Below are 14,961 nucleotides of genomic sequence, written 5' to 3'. Positions count from 1 at the left end.
AGCAGTTCTGTCCCATCCACTCCAAGTGCCTCCAGGAGAAGCTGCTTTTGAGAGAAGTGACCAGAAGCACCTTGCAAGTAGTCACCCGCATTTCCCCCAACTGGACTGACTGGGATTTGGAAATTGCTCCAGTTTCACCTGCGGGGCTGAGGTGCAGTAACAATTACAAACAAAGCGTCCAGTTAATCAGCAACAATTCCAGTGGGCTGTGGGCTCCGCTCCTCAGCCTCCCGCAGGCCAGCCTTGCAGAGGGTACCAAAGGGCCCCGCAGGGGGTGTGTGGCAGTGGGACTCGCGGTGGGGATTGAGCAGAGTTCACCCCACACCACTGTCACTTTTCGCGCTGCTAGCGCCCCACTCCTCCGCCCTGGTGTGTGCGCGCTGCCCAGCGCCCTGCGGGGGTGCTGCTGCCCATCAGCTTGTGGCCTCACTGGTGCAGGCTGCTGCTGCAGGCGCCCCTCACCGTGGCTTCACTGGGGGAGGCGGAGGAGGCTGCTGCTCATCACCCAAGTGGGGAGGCTGCTGCCCTTTGCCCAGCGTGGGGCAGGAGCGGTGCCTGTGGGCGAGGGTAGGCGAGGTACCACCGCGCCCACTAGGGTTCCTAGGACGAGCCCCAGCTCCTCAGGACGAAGCCCCCTCGCCTCCCCCGTGGGTGTGTGTGTGGGGGGGGGGCTGCCATCACGTGTGCGTTCTCCCCTCCTCCCTCCGCAGCAGCAGCCGCCTCAGCCCCGCTCCCTTTGTTGTAGCCGGAGCGGTGGCAGCGGCGCTGGTGGGCGCCGCGCACAAAGGAGCGAGCGGCCAGCCGGGGAGCGCAGCCGCTGCCCAGGGCGCAGGGACGCTCCGGGGGAGCCGGGAGGCGCGCGGGGGCGGCGCTGGCCGGCAGCGCCGGGTCTCTCTGGCGGTCCCGGCGGGGATGCTGAGCGCTGGCTCCGGCCCGGCGGAGAAGGGACGGTCCCTGCAGGGCAGCGCTGCCGCCGGCTCCGATTGATGCTCTGGGCCTGCCGCTCCCAGCCGCCGCCGCCGCCATCCCGCTGCCGCTCCGCGCCCGCCCCCCCGCCATGGTGGCGGACAGCCTGGCCGCCGCCCGGCCGCTGCCGGGACCCCCCCGGGCGTGGTGCTACACCCCGGTGATCCTGGCGTTCGCCCTCGCCGCCCTGCCCGCCGGCCGCGCGTCCAACCTGCTGCCCGGCGGCGAGTGCCAGGGCGGCGGCAAGGGGAAAGGCACCAACTGCTCAGGTAATGCCCCGGCGCGGCGCGGCGCGGCCCCGGGCCCACACACGTGCAGGGCTGGGGGCTGGGAGGGAGCCTGTGCCCGAGGCGGGCCTACCTGTGCACATCGTGTTTACACGGCAGCGTGGAGCCGGGGTGGTAACGGGGCTGCACGCTGCCACTTCCTCGCTCCTGCCCTACGTGCTGCCGAAAACAAAGAGCCCGGGCTCCGGTTCAGGCTGTCCGGGGCTTGATTCCAGATGCGATTTGCTGATAACCTGAAAAGGAGGAGGAATGTTCTCCTCCATCGGCCAAAATAGGCTTCCTTGGAGAAAGAAAGGAGTTTGCTGATGTGTGGACCTTTTGATTTCTTTCTGTCTGTTGGCTGTGGGTATCGGCAGGTGCATGTCAATCGGACTGGATAATTAAACCGCACCCCATCCCTATCTTAATCTCTAATCTTTTATTCCACTTCCTCGGTCCTGTTTAAAAAAGGGGGAGGAGGGGGGTAAAGCCCAGAGGTACCCACGTGACTGTAACCTATTAAAACAGTCACACTGAATATTCTTATATCTGCTTCTCTGTATTTATAAATCCAGTCCAAATACAGAGCCCATGTCCCCTTCAGCTGGTTGCAATGTACATTCATTGTTGCTCTGATGATTGTTGTGGATGCTCCACTGTATCTACAGAAAGCATTTCCAGGTTGTTCTTTATCTGAGCCATGGTAGATGAATACTTTTTGACATCTGCCCATGCTAAGCATATATGTGCACTATCATTTTAAAGCATAACATAAATCGTTTTTCAATTTAGGTGGATTTATGAGTGTAAGGGATCGCTATTTTCATAATTCTTTAGGAACATTGAACAATGGAACATTCTTTAAAGTAGAAGAAAGTAGCAATATCAGTGTTATAATTGGTTATGAATACTTTAAAATGTTTATCTTCCTCAATAATATTTTGATAAAATAATTTTCGTTTTTCCTTATTAAAATTAGCTGTGTGTATTGAACTTCTTTTAAAATCTCAGATTAATTACACTAGAATGATCACTAGTAGAAGTGTTGCAAAGTAGTTGTCCAAGATGATGAACATTTCCTGTGAGATGCTAAGTGCCCTCTATTCCCATTGTTTTTGATGAGAGTTGAAGGCAATTTGTACTTTGGAGGTGGTTATCTGCACTTTCTAGGACGGGGTCCATATGCAGTAACAGTTTTGAAATAATTTCAGCAACAATTTCCTTTTTTAGCATATGACCTTTAAATTTTATAATGTTGGCTAATGCTGCTAATGTTGGCTATTTACAACCTAGCAAACCATGTCAAAATATTTGTGCAATATATTAAATCTCATCACTGCTTGTTTGTTCTTAATTTTAGCTTGTCTTGACATCTAATATGTTGTTCTGTTGTACCAGAGTACTACTTTTCTATTCCTGCTTGACTTTTTTTATTCTATTTGCATGAATGTGATGGTTATTTTTAAAGAAAGGTTAATAGGTTACTGTGTCACTGGTGTTAGTGGCTTACCCAACAGAGGCATGTGGGTCATTAGATCACAGCATATGCATAAATCAATGAGATTAACTATGAATGCTCAGTGAAGTATTTGAGGAAGTTGCTAAGGCAATGTGGGAAACATGTATATTATTATTCTACATAAATGATCCTCTGAGTAGCATTTTTAAAATCAGAAACTGACAGAAAACTATGTGCTGTCTCAAAGCTATTCAGAATGATACAATTCTAGTTAAAACAGGCAGAGGTAGTTCTAATACTATATAAGTATATGTGGCATGCTCTGATTTTTAGCATAACTTTAAAAGATGAAAGAATTGTTTTTGTTTAAAAAATCTATTAATTCAGTTTTGCTGTGTTAACCATACTGTGAGGGACTATGGGAGAATATTAACAGAAACTCACTGGGACAAATTTTCCTCTTATGTAAATCTGCATAACTCTCTTAACTTTTAGTAGATAAGCTTCTCCTAGCATAAGATGAGCTTACTGCAAATTTACATATAATGGTCCACATCTCCAGCTGGCATAAATTGATATAGCTCCATTCTTTGAGGTTCATTATATTTACTATCTGGTACCACTTTATTAACCAAAAAATAAAGTAAAACATTGAGAACTCTTCTTCAAATCTATAGAGCTTTATAGATTGCATTTGTATCTATCTATATTTGGAAGAAACAGAATGGATAGCTCTTGTATTATTATTTCTCTCAGCCTCATGTTGACATCAGACCATATCCATAGCTCTGGAGCAGTTTCTTAAACTTTTTGACCAGATGCTGCTATTTCAGCATCTTATCACCAGCAGATAAAGCATCTTCCTGTGAAATCTTTGCTAGTCCTACTGTATATCTGGAATTAACTGTTGTGAAGTGCTGAACTCCCCTTCCTCACCCCTTGAGTATTCTGTTCATGAAATTGTCCATAATACATACATACTGTGCAAAAACTCATTAAAAGAATGCAGGATTGCAAAGTGAAGCACACAAAAGTTAGGAAACATCAAAATTAAGGTAGTTTGTGAAACCTTGTTTCCTCTTAATTCTAAATTTTTAATTCTTTCCTTTCTTCATATGTATTATAGCAGTGGTTCTCATCCAAGGGTATGCAGAAGTCTTCCAGGGGGTATATCAACTCAGCTAGATATTTGCCTAGTTTTACAACAGGCTACATAAAAAACGCACTAGCAAAGTCAGTACAAACTAAAATTTCATACACACAAAATGAGAAAGTAAGCAATTTTTCTGTAATAGTATACTGTGACACTTTTATGTTTTTATGTCTGATTTTGTAAGCAAGTAGTTTTTAACTGAGGTGAAATTTGGGATATGCAAGACAAATCAGGCTTCTGAAAGGGGTACAGCAGTCTGGAAAGATTGAGAACCACTGCATTACAGTAACGTCTTTAGTTATGTGGTAACATAGTCCCATCGTCACTGCCTCTGAGAGGGTTATATAGTCCCTGAGGATAATATTTTTTTGTTTTAAAATGATGTCTTGCTTTTACAGTTTCCAGTCATCTGTGAATCACAGTGCTTTGTTAAGATAGGAATGCAAAAGTAGCCTCATTTTGCAGCAGGCATAGCCAAACGCAGACATTTCGCATATTATTTTGGAGAGTCAGTGTGGGTAAGAGAATGGAATTTGGGACTGCTATATTAGAGACTGATTTTATTCCTAATTCTGCCTGTAGTGACCTTGCAACATCTTTGGTCTCCTATCTGTAAAATGGGGAAAATGATACTTGCCTCTTTCCTCAGCTTGTTATACAGTCTGAGATCTTATCTGTAGTAATGGTCGGAAAGTACAGAGAATTATTAAGCCCAGTCAGTGGAAGAAATATATCTAGAACTGAGAGCTTACTGGCTCCCAACTTATTAGTGTTTCTTGTTGGTAAAAGCCTGTTTTGATGCCCAAAGCAGCATCAGTATTATAATCAAAATGATTCAAGAGGGCCACTGGCACCTAGGAGTATCTGCAGCAAGGCAGTTCACATTTGGAAGTGGAATAATTAACTGTTTTACAAACTACCACACATATGCAAAGGGTGATTTTCCATGGTTTGTGACTCAGTCAAATCTCTGGTAAATTTTCAAATGGACAGTGAGAGATCTCTCTCTGCCTACTGTGACAGATCCAAACCAGTGGGGTACAGGAGTCTGGTAGAGGGCAAATATACTGGTCACTGGATGAGTAGTTTTCTGTTCCCTAAGTGACCAGAGCAAGGGCTGCACTAGAGTAATCAGGAACCTGCTAGAACCAATTAAGGCAGACATGCTGATTAGAACACCTGCAGCCAATCAAGGCAGGCTAATCAGGGCACCTGGGTTTAAAAAGGAGCTCCCTCCAGTCACAGTCAGGTGTGTGTATGTGGTGTGTTGTTTTTTTGCTGGAAGACTAAGGAGTACAAGTGTTATCAGACACCAGGAGGAAGGTCCTGTAGTGAGGATAAAGAAGGTGTTTGGAGGAGGCCATGGGGAAGTAGCCCAGTGAGTTTTAGCTGTTGCAGGAGGGACTATAGACAGCTGCAATCCACAGGGCCATGGGCTGGAACCTGGAGTAGAGGGTGGGCCTGGGTTCCCCCCAAACCTCCCAACTCCTGATCAGACACAGGAGAAGTTGACCCAGACTGTGGGGAAGATCACTGAGGTGAGCAAATCTGCCAGTAAGTGCAGGACCCACCAAGGTAGAAGAGGAACTTTGTCACGCTACCCTGCTGACATTCAACTTCCTAACCTAAATTCTCAGGGCACTAGTGCTGCTTCTAAAAAAAAGTTGCAAAATGTTTGACAAAATAAGCTTTTACTGATGAATTAAAGTACTGGGAACAACTTTTTTAGCTAAAAATCAACCTAAGGCAGGCATGGACAATTTCAGCCTGGAGTTTACAGTATGACAAAATTATAAGTAACTGAAAGCAGATACTTTTAATACAAAGTGTTAGGCCAGCTTAACAAGAGATATTGCTACATACGCTGCCTACAATAGCTAGCTCCCATCAAGCCAGCACATGGGAATTTAATCAAAAGTGATATGTTTCTGCAAGTAAGTAGATCACTTTGCTGCTCCTTTACAGTAATATTTACTGGACTTATATATATGGGGGTCTTATTCTGGCTTTATGTAACCATGCATACTGGTTTTTGATTAGAGCAAATATCTCCTATGTGGCTCAGAGGGCATATACTCTGCCCAGGGGTTCGACTTTCTGATATTTAAAATGAGTGGTATTATACCTTCATGTAGGTTGTTGATGACTGACTGAGGCCAAGGAAAAAAATGACAATTTCCCTTTTACAGGATTACCTTTCTGTTAAATGTAGGGGAGCATGAATATTTACATCATAATAACTTCACTGGATAGTACAGTACAGTAACTAGGAACCATGGATGGTGGTAGCGGATTCCATCAAGTGATGATGAAAAGTTTGAACCTTAAATGGAAAGGGATATGGAGCCAGTGAGGAGACTTGAGTGTGGATGACATGGTCAGAGCAGCAAGAGCAGAGAATTACTTTAGTTGTTCGGTACTGGATAAATAGAGTGAAGTGAGGGTAAAAGTGGTTGTTGTCACTAATACTTGTGTTCTGTGCTGGTATCAGTGATGAAGGGCAGTCTTCATGAGACACTCTGTTAAGATGAGATCCACTCCACACTATGAAGAATGGACTCAATTTTTTTCCATAGGGTGGATCTCATCTTAATTGAGTGAGTATCCCATGAACCCTTCACCTCTCACTCAAGATCACACAACATACATTTGTCAGTATATTCAGTACATATAACATGTCTAATTATATTTGCACATTAAATACCTTTTATATAATGTGTATGAATGTGGTCTTTAGTTTGACATTAACTTTTTTTTTTCCCACCTGTTGTATGTTGACTATCTTTGGTGTATGTGAAAAAATCCTGGACCATTATCATTTAATGCTGTATCCACCTCCCTTACCTGTCACCTTTCATCTTCTTAGACTGTAAGCTCCTTGAGCCATGGCCTATCTTTTACTATGAGTTTGCACTGCACCTAGCACCACGGCCCCAGACTTTGGTTCGAGACTTTGGGCACTATTATAAATAATATTAATCACTATAGCAATTGCTTACATGGAAAATAGTAGGAAAGTGCTTTTGATATATTTTTAACTTACGTTTTGCCTTCTTGAAAAAGCTAAGCACACTTTCTGCTTTTGCTCTTTCCCCTTCCATCCACTTTGTCCTCTCTCACCCCTTCTTCTCTGCCACTGGGACCTTCTCTCTTGTGCTCCTCTGTACATTCTTTGCCTGATTCTCTTCTCCCCTGAATTTCTTTCCATGGATGGCTCTAATCTTATTTGCAGCTTATGGTCCCTTTTCCCTTTAGCAGCTCCTGCTGGTTGACCCGTCCCCCATCCCATTTCCTATTCTCCTCTTCTTATGTAGCAGCAGCCCATAGTGGAGGCAACCATACTGACTCCTCATTGCTACATCCAGGCTCTTCTCCATCCACTATAGCTATAACCAAGACCATATGGCTTTCCAGGTGTCTGTGGACCATCAGCAAGTGGCTCATGGTCTGAGAATGTGTGATGCAGAGGATTTCAGGAATGAGGCTGAATCAAAATTGGCGGCAGGATTCTTCAAATCCACAGTCTTGATGAGAGCTTAAGCTTTGGGACATAAACCAACCTCAAACTCTTGGGGATGAGGAAAAAACTTTCCTAGGGGGTGGTTTATCCCATAACAGCCACTTTTAGGATTTCTTACTCTGCGCATCTGGGGATATATCTGCATTAGGCAAAAAGGTGCTTTTTGAAATATGATAGCTCAAGTTTTAATATACTAGTGTAGCCAGGCCAAATTGTAGTTTTAGGATTTAACTGAAACAAAGGTACAAAATGTCTTGTGCATGCTAAGATCTTAATCATGTTACTGATCACACATTAGCTGTCATAGTTACAAACACCCTTTGCCCAGTGTGGCAGAACCTAGTACTCACCTCTTTGTGTCTGTTGATAGGGTAAAAAAGATGGTGTACTTTTAAAACTGAGTTTAAGTTGATTGAGTTAACTCTCCTGAAGAATACTTTTTTGCCTATGTAGACAAACTTTCTCAGAGACAGTATACTGGACTAGATGTACGAGTGGTCTGATCCAGGAGAGCATTACCTATATTCCTAGGAATCAACATTTAACACACAATCTTTCTAATAAATGGGATTAAAGGGAGGAAGTAGATTTAATTTTTTAAATAAATGCTGTATCCTCAGTCATTTAGGTTAATTGGCTATTATAGTGATGAATGCTATAAAATAAAACACATACAGCTAAAAGGTAAGTAAGATTATGGAAATGACATAAATAAAAAAATCACGGTAACAGATATAAATATTTTTGTTTAATATGATTTTTAGCACCAAAGTGTCCCCTTAAGACAAATTTTTGTGTCCTTTAAAAATAATTAGGGGATGATTAAAGTGGAGTGGAAGATGTTTCAGAACAGCTAAATAAAGATTTTTGAATCAGGTCTCATTACTGAGAATGATGGGGAAATTCTTATTATGAGACCATTTATCAAAGATTATAAAAATGTACCACTGACAAAGTTTTTTAAAAGGCATAGATGATGGAAAAAACTGAGAATCTTGACTGTAATATGTTTCTAGCACTAGATAACATTCATCTGAGTTCAGAGGGAGCTCAAAATATATAGTTGAAAACAGCAACTAGTTGTAGGAATTGGATGGAGGCCAGGTTGGTTACCATCTTGAGAATAAAAAGGAGCAAAATTTGCTCATGGAAATTATAGCCAAGAGAAGGTTACTTCTGTATCAGAGAATACCACAGTTATAATTCCCATTAAGCAGAGACTGATACATGTCTTTATTATTGAACAATGTAACATTTTTATTGTTGATGTAAGAGTAAATAAATTGTGCCTGTAATCTGTTAGCTTTCTTTCAGAGTTGACAGAATAGCAGATAAAAGGAAGAGTGAATATAGTTTATTTGGACTTTTTAAAGCTTTCTACAAATCCCTCAGATAATATTGATGATAATTCAAGTTTTAAATACAAAATAAATATAATTAAATAAGCATGAATCACACAGTATTGACAGGAAGGTAGATTTGCCTTTTCTCCAGAAGCAGATTATCTGGCTCCATCACTGATCAGTCAGCAAGTAGTGTTGCTGACATTGCCACACCTATGATGAGATCTTGGAGCAGTTCCATAGGTCAGAGCAGTGGTGACCATGATACCAATGATTGCAAAATGATTACCGTATCAATCTCCTGTTCTCAGTTTAGAGTAACTTTCTGTAACTTTTATCTCCTGAGCTGACATTTTCTAGGCATGCCTCTGTCTTTGGGGAAAGTTTTTGTACAAAAACAGTCAAACTGTTTTTGAGTACAAGGAAAGTTGAAAAAAATTATTTCCCTTATTATAAGGCTTATTATGATTGTGCTGAAGCCCTTTGGTCAGTCCCTGCAGATCTCATGAGGTGAAAAAGGGTTGTGGAGGACTGTTCTGCACTCTGCAGGTGTGACTACCCCTTTATGGAAACATTCACTAAGGTTCTCTATAAATTACTCTAAATAAATGCATTAAATGATCTATGATTCTATGAAATAGTGCTATATAAGGTAAAGAGAAAATTATGGCTGCTACTGAAAACAATCAAAATAATCCTGTACAATTAAATATTTCTACTATAAAAATCTGTACATTGGTTTAAAAATTCTAATAGGGAATCAATTATAAATATATAACTTCTATTAACTCTATTGAACATTTCTGTAAGGGCTGCTTTGATGGGCCAAAGGGTTCTGCAACACTAATCGCGAGAGAGAGCCTCTGTCTTGGGGAACTTCTTCAAGTACGTGAGACAGGGCATTTTGGTGATGTTAAGTAAATTTGTTCAGACCATGGCATTTATATATGCTGTTTTTTGCAAGTCAGTAGAGTTTGGAATTTGTGGATAATATAACTCTTTTATAAAAAAGTCTTTTCTTCCTTTGCCACCTTGTTTCTTTCAGAAAAATATAAGAAACTCCACAAAAAAAACAGGCTAAGAGGATTTTTCTGCTGAAGTGGGGAATGGCACATCAGTGACATCCTTTGAGCAGCTGGTCTAGTAACAGGATGTTCTTGCAGTCTGAGCTATATCCCAGACTGAGCTATATCCCATCCTAGCACCAGCAGTAGTACTGGAGGTTGCTGAAACATTTGCCCATGTATTGTTGTGGTGGTTTTTATGCCCTTTAAGATACCTAATTAATGGGGCATTGATAGCACCACTCTGTTCTGTAAAGTTTCTGTGAAGATGTCATGTTCTAATGTGATGCTGTGAGGAGTCAGTGTTTTGCTAATGTTTACAGGATTTATTTAAAAATAATTTAAATGTTTTTTATTTTTTGAGTTAACTGATAAGTACAGAAAAGTCATGCTCTTCTCTTAGAAACCTCTGTAGCCTGTTAGTTAGAACTGTCCTATAGTTCTTAAAGTTGCTAGTTTAATGCAATAGGAAACTGGCTTACACACAGTATGTGTACGCTGTAATGTAAGCCCAGGGTTAGTGGTACTTGAGTTAGCTAACGCATGTTAGGGAACTCAGGGCTTGTGTGTCTATATTGTTTTTTAACCCTACCTAAAGACTTTTCTAACCTGTGCTTGAACCTAGGGCTCTGGTATCCACACTGCAGCAGGCAGACCCAAGTCAAACTAACCATATCCCAGAGTCCCTAGTGCCAACTCCAAATGGGGCTACACTAGCCCTAGGACCGTGATGCACTGTGGGAAAACTTTACTGCCTGCTTCATAAACAGATAGCTAAGGGTTAATGTCTCTTTCACCTGTAAAGGGTTAACAAACAGTGACCTGCAACACCTGACCAGAGGACCAATCAGGAGACAAGATACTTTCAAATCTGGGTGGAGGGAAGCCTTTGTTTGTAGTTTTTGGGTTTTGCTTTGTTCTCTCTAGGCTCTGAGAGTGATCACACATACCTACAGGCTCTCTAATCTTCTGTTCCAATTTTGTAAGTACAAAAGTAGAAAGACAGTTTAGTCTTTTTAATTGTTTTTCTGTATTTGCAACTGTGTATCTGGCTGGTAGAGTTTTACTGTGTATTTGGGTGAAAGTATTCTAAATTGTATTTCTTCTGGAGAAAGCTTTCTTCCTATTGTCTATAAGCTGAAAGACCCTGTAACTTTTTACCATCTAAATTGCAGAGATAGACCTTTTATTTTTTCTTTCTTTTTATTAAAAGTTTTGCTTTTAAGACCTGTCTGATTTTTCCCCTTGTTGAGGCTCAAGAGAATTGAGTCTACTTAACAGGGAAGGAGAAGGGAGGAGGAGAAAAAGGAGGGGGGAACCCATCTAATTTCCCTGTGTTGTGATTCAAAAAGTTTGAATCACGGTGATCTGCTAGTGTACCCAGGGCGGGAAAGATCTGGGAGGAAGAAAGGAGAAAGGGGGAATCCCTTTGTTTAGATTCACAGAGCTTGAATCTGTATATTTCTCCAGGAGCCCAGGGAGGGAACACCAGGAGGGGGAAGGGAAATGGTTTATTCCCCTTTGTTGTGAGACTCAAGGAAATTGGGTCTTGGGACCCCCAGGGAAGGTTTTGGGGGAGACCAGAGTCTATCAGGCGCTCTACTCTTAAGTCCTAATTGGTGGCAGCAGTACAGGATCTAAGCTGGTAATTAAGCTTAGGGGAATTCATGCTAGTACCCATATTTTGGAAGCTAAGGTCCAGATTTGGGAGTTATACTATGACACCTGCCCTGCACGTTATAGGAAGTTTGAACATCCCGCCAACACAGCCTGAAGCTGGAGATGAGCCATATCCCTCTGAATGGACCTGTGACAGTGAGGGGATGCTGGATCAGTATCCTCAGCCAGAAAGTGCAACTACCACTGCAGGAGCTGGTTGCACCTGGGTAGCAAACGTCAGGGATACTTTGTGTTCTCACATTATGGACTTGCATGGTCCACATTATGGAAGAGGAGGAACAGTACCTGTATAAATGTTCTTGTCGGGGAAAATGGCTCATTAATTTTTTGGGGTGGCCACTGCTTGGGAGGGGTGTGGACTTGATTGTAGTGTAAGTGTGAATGACATGGATGTGAATGGAGGGAGAAGGGGCAGCCTGGGTTTACAGATAGAATTTATTGAAATGTGAATTGCTATACCTAGCTAAACAGAAGAATACTGTTTGCTTACTAATATTTAAGTGCTCCTGACCATACTTTAGTTTTATTATCTCAGATCATGATTGTCTAATGTGGTGCAATGATAGCAATAAACTTCCTTGAAAACATAACACAGTTTATTTGCAAGCATGTCTTAAAATAGTACAGCACTCAGTGTTGGGCGGGCTAGCTCCCATTTCAAAACCACCCAAAGGAAAAAAGAGCGAGAAATAGTGAATACCTGATAAAAGCCCCTTGCTGCTGCATGTCCACAGTCCCCACATTCTCCTTTCCCTGCTTTCCACATTTCACCCTCACTTTGGGGCAGGTGAGAGGGGTGGAGGTTCCAGTGGAGAGGGTTTGAAGAGGGAAGAGTGCATGGGGTTTTGTTGCCATGCCCAACTGCTCATGAGGACTGAATGCATGTGCCAGTCGTCCAAGGTACTGTTGGAGTGAAGGTATGTTGCATGGTGATCATGCCATGGTATGGGGGATGCAGCAGGAGACAGTCCTCTTGCAGCCATTATAGACAGGCATTACTGAAGCCGGTCTCTCTGACCTCTATCCTCCTTCCTTAGCCACAGTTCCTTTTCCAGGAAAAGTGCCTGTTCCCTTGCTGAAACCCTGTCCTCCACCTGGCGGCAAGCCTCAGCCTTTCCTCCCACCTGTCAGCGTGCCGTTGTTCCAGTCTTTTGTCTCTTTGCTTCATGAACTGGGCCTGCTGGTCTGCCCTTTCAGGAACATTGACTATAACTTCACAGAAATGCTTCTTTTTGGAACCATCCATGATGGTTCATTGGGCCAGGGATTGAGTTCTTGCAGAACAGCAAGCAGTATCAATTGAAGATCCTGAGATAGGATGAGAAATAGAGGGTTAGTGTCTAAAGCTGTTCAGTGGGGGAGCACAGAATTAATTATTGTGGAATCTCAAGGACAAAAAAAATGCAATATTTCTAAAGTGAACCAACACATATTGTAAGGGCAGTGCTTAATTTGTGCCAGGGCTGAGTCCTGGCACCTCTAGGCTTGGCAGTTCATAGCCCCAGCACCTCTGAGCTTGGCACATCAGTTTGAAAGTGAAAAAATGGCTTGAGCCCCAGCACCTAATTGCTTGAACCTCAGAACTTCTTTCACTACAAATTAAGCACCGTGTAAGGGGATGCTTCAGTCCTCATACTGTCTCTGGACACAGCCTTGTTAATTGCAGTTACAGAAGTGCAGAGGCAATGGTAAGTTTAAAATAACCTTTTTTCTGTTCCATAAAAATGTCATAACTAATTGCTATATGTGGGGGGGAGGGTGGGAAGGTGCATATAGTTCCCTTTCTGCAAAAGGCTTTTTCTGTCATTTCAGACCTTTCACATTTTGGAAGACATAACTGTTCTTGTGGTTCTCTATTGGCAGGAGGAGATGTTATTCCAAGTTGCTAGTGGGAAACCTGCAGTGTATGCAGCTGAAGTATTCAAACATATAGTGACCAAACAGCACATTTGTGAATGGAGTGGACTAGTCAGCTTCCTGCAGCTCCTATTAGCTGGGAATGGTGAACCATGGCCACTGGGAGCTGCGGGCAGCCATGCAAATGTAAACAAATGGTCTGGCAGTCCGCCAGCAGATTATCCTGATGGGCTGCATGCGGGCCGCAGGTTGCCCACCACTGTTCTAGAAGCTTTGGCTTTTGTCCTAGACACAGTTCACATCATGCAGCACCCAAACCTTTTCCTGATGAAGTTCATACAGCCTCCTGCTATGCTTAAGAATAGAACAGAGGTATCATGGCTAAGGCTACGTTTTAATCATGGATATTTTTAGTAAAAGTCATGGGCAGGTCACAGGCAGTAAACAAAAATTCATGGCCTGTGACCTGTCCATGACTTTTACTATATACCCCAACCAAAACTTGGGCTGGGGAGCTGCAGGTGCTGGGGTGTGTGTGGCCCACTCCCGCTGGTGCTGGTGGAGGTGAGTGTGGTAGCACATGGCCTGGGACCCCTGCTGGTGCTGGGGTAGGGAAGGGTTGGTGGGGCTGGCAGGCTCCCTACCTGGCTCCGACCAGTGTGTTCCTGCAGCTCCTAGGGGAGGGGTGGCCCGGGGGGCTCTGTGCGCTTCTCCTGCCACAGGTGTCGGCTCTGCAGCTCCCATTGGCCGGGAACCGCAGCCAGTGGGAGCTGCGGAGGCAGTGCCTGCTGTCACAGACAGTGTGTGGAGCCCCCGACCCCTCTGTCTAGGAGCTGCAGGGACATGCTGGTGGGAGCTGGGAGCCCCCCAGGTAAGCGTCGCCCTCTACCCAAACCCTTTGCACCAGGCTCAACCCCCTTCTACACACCTAAACTTCTGCTGCTGGCTCAGGGGCTGCCCGGCCCTGGCAGCCCCTGAGCCAGCAGTAGCCTCTGCAGAAGTTACGGAGGTCATGGAAAATCACAGAATCCCCACCACAAAAATGTGTATTTCTGCAGTGTGCAGTGACTAGGTCCCAAGTAGAGGAGTTTGTTTGGCATTAATGTAGCTTTCCCTGCACTGCTGCTCCAGATGCTTAGAGAGTGTCACCAATGTCATGAGTGATTCCATGTGTGAGTGGAAAATTAGAGATAGGTCAGTTGCAGGAGGTACTGAACTGAGTATTTACAAAGCACTCAGCCCACACAACATAAAGTGTGGAGATTTCGGCTAACTGGAGTTGAGTACTAAGCAAGTCAGATCCAGCAAGACTCAAGTTGAGTCCCAAAAAGGGGGACATCCAAAATTAGTGGAGGCTCATGAAAATTTGGGACTGACAGAATGTTTAGGATTATGCTAATTAGTGCAGGTCCTGGCTGGATATCTCCTTCCCCAATCCCCTGGGAGAGGCAGAGATGGTTGTGCTACGTAGATTACTACTTCTAGGACATGGGTTAGCAACAGTGAATTCTTAGAAAGGATAAGGCTAAGAAAGGACTCCGTGTGTAGATGCACTGACAGAGAAGCATAGTGCCTCCATAGAGAGGGGTCGGTCCTCCTGCAGATTCTCTGTTGCAAAGTATTCTGAAAACTCTGCAAGACAAATCTTATGGA

General features: G+C 43.7%; 1 protein-coding gene across 1 annotated transcript in view; it reads left to right on the top strand.

Moving 5' to 3' along the window:
- The first annotated feature begins 1,057 nt into the window (after window positions 1-1,057).
- TMEFF1 (transmembrane protein with EGF like and two follistatin like domains 1) overlaps window positions 1,058-14,961 on the top strand; it is a 237,732-nt gene continuing 223,828 nt past the window's right edge. Inside the window, exon 1 of the mRNA XM_030551611.1 lies at window positions 1,058-1,235. Within this exon, the coding sequence (XP_030407471.1) occupies window positions 1,058-1,235 (178 nt within the window). The remainder of the gene's footprint in view (window positions 1,236-14,961) is intronic.

The sequence above is a fragment of the Gopherus evgoodei genome, chromosome 2 (genome assembly GCF_007399415.2).
Source record: "Gopherus evgoodei ecotype Sinaloan lineage chromosome 2, rGopEvg1_v1.p, whole genome shotgun sequence".
In the NCBI taxonomy this organism is placed as follows: Eukaryota; Metazoa; Chordata; order Testudines; family Testudinidae; genus Gopherus; species Gopherus evgoodei.
Note: the sequence above shows the minus strand (reverse complement) of the source record. Positions and strands in the feature narration are given on the sequence as shown.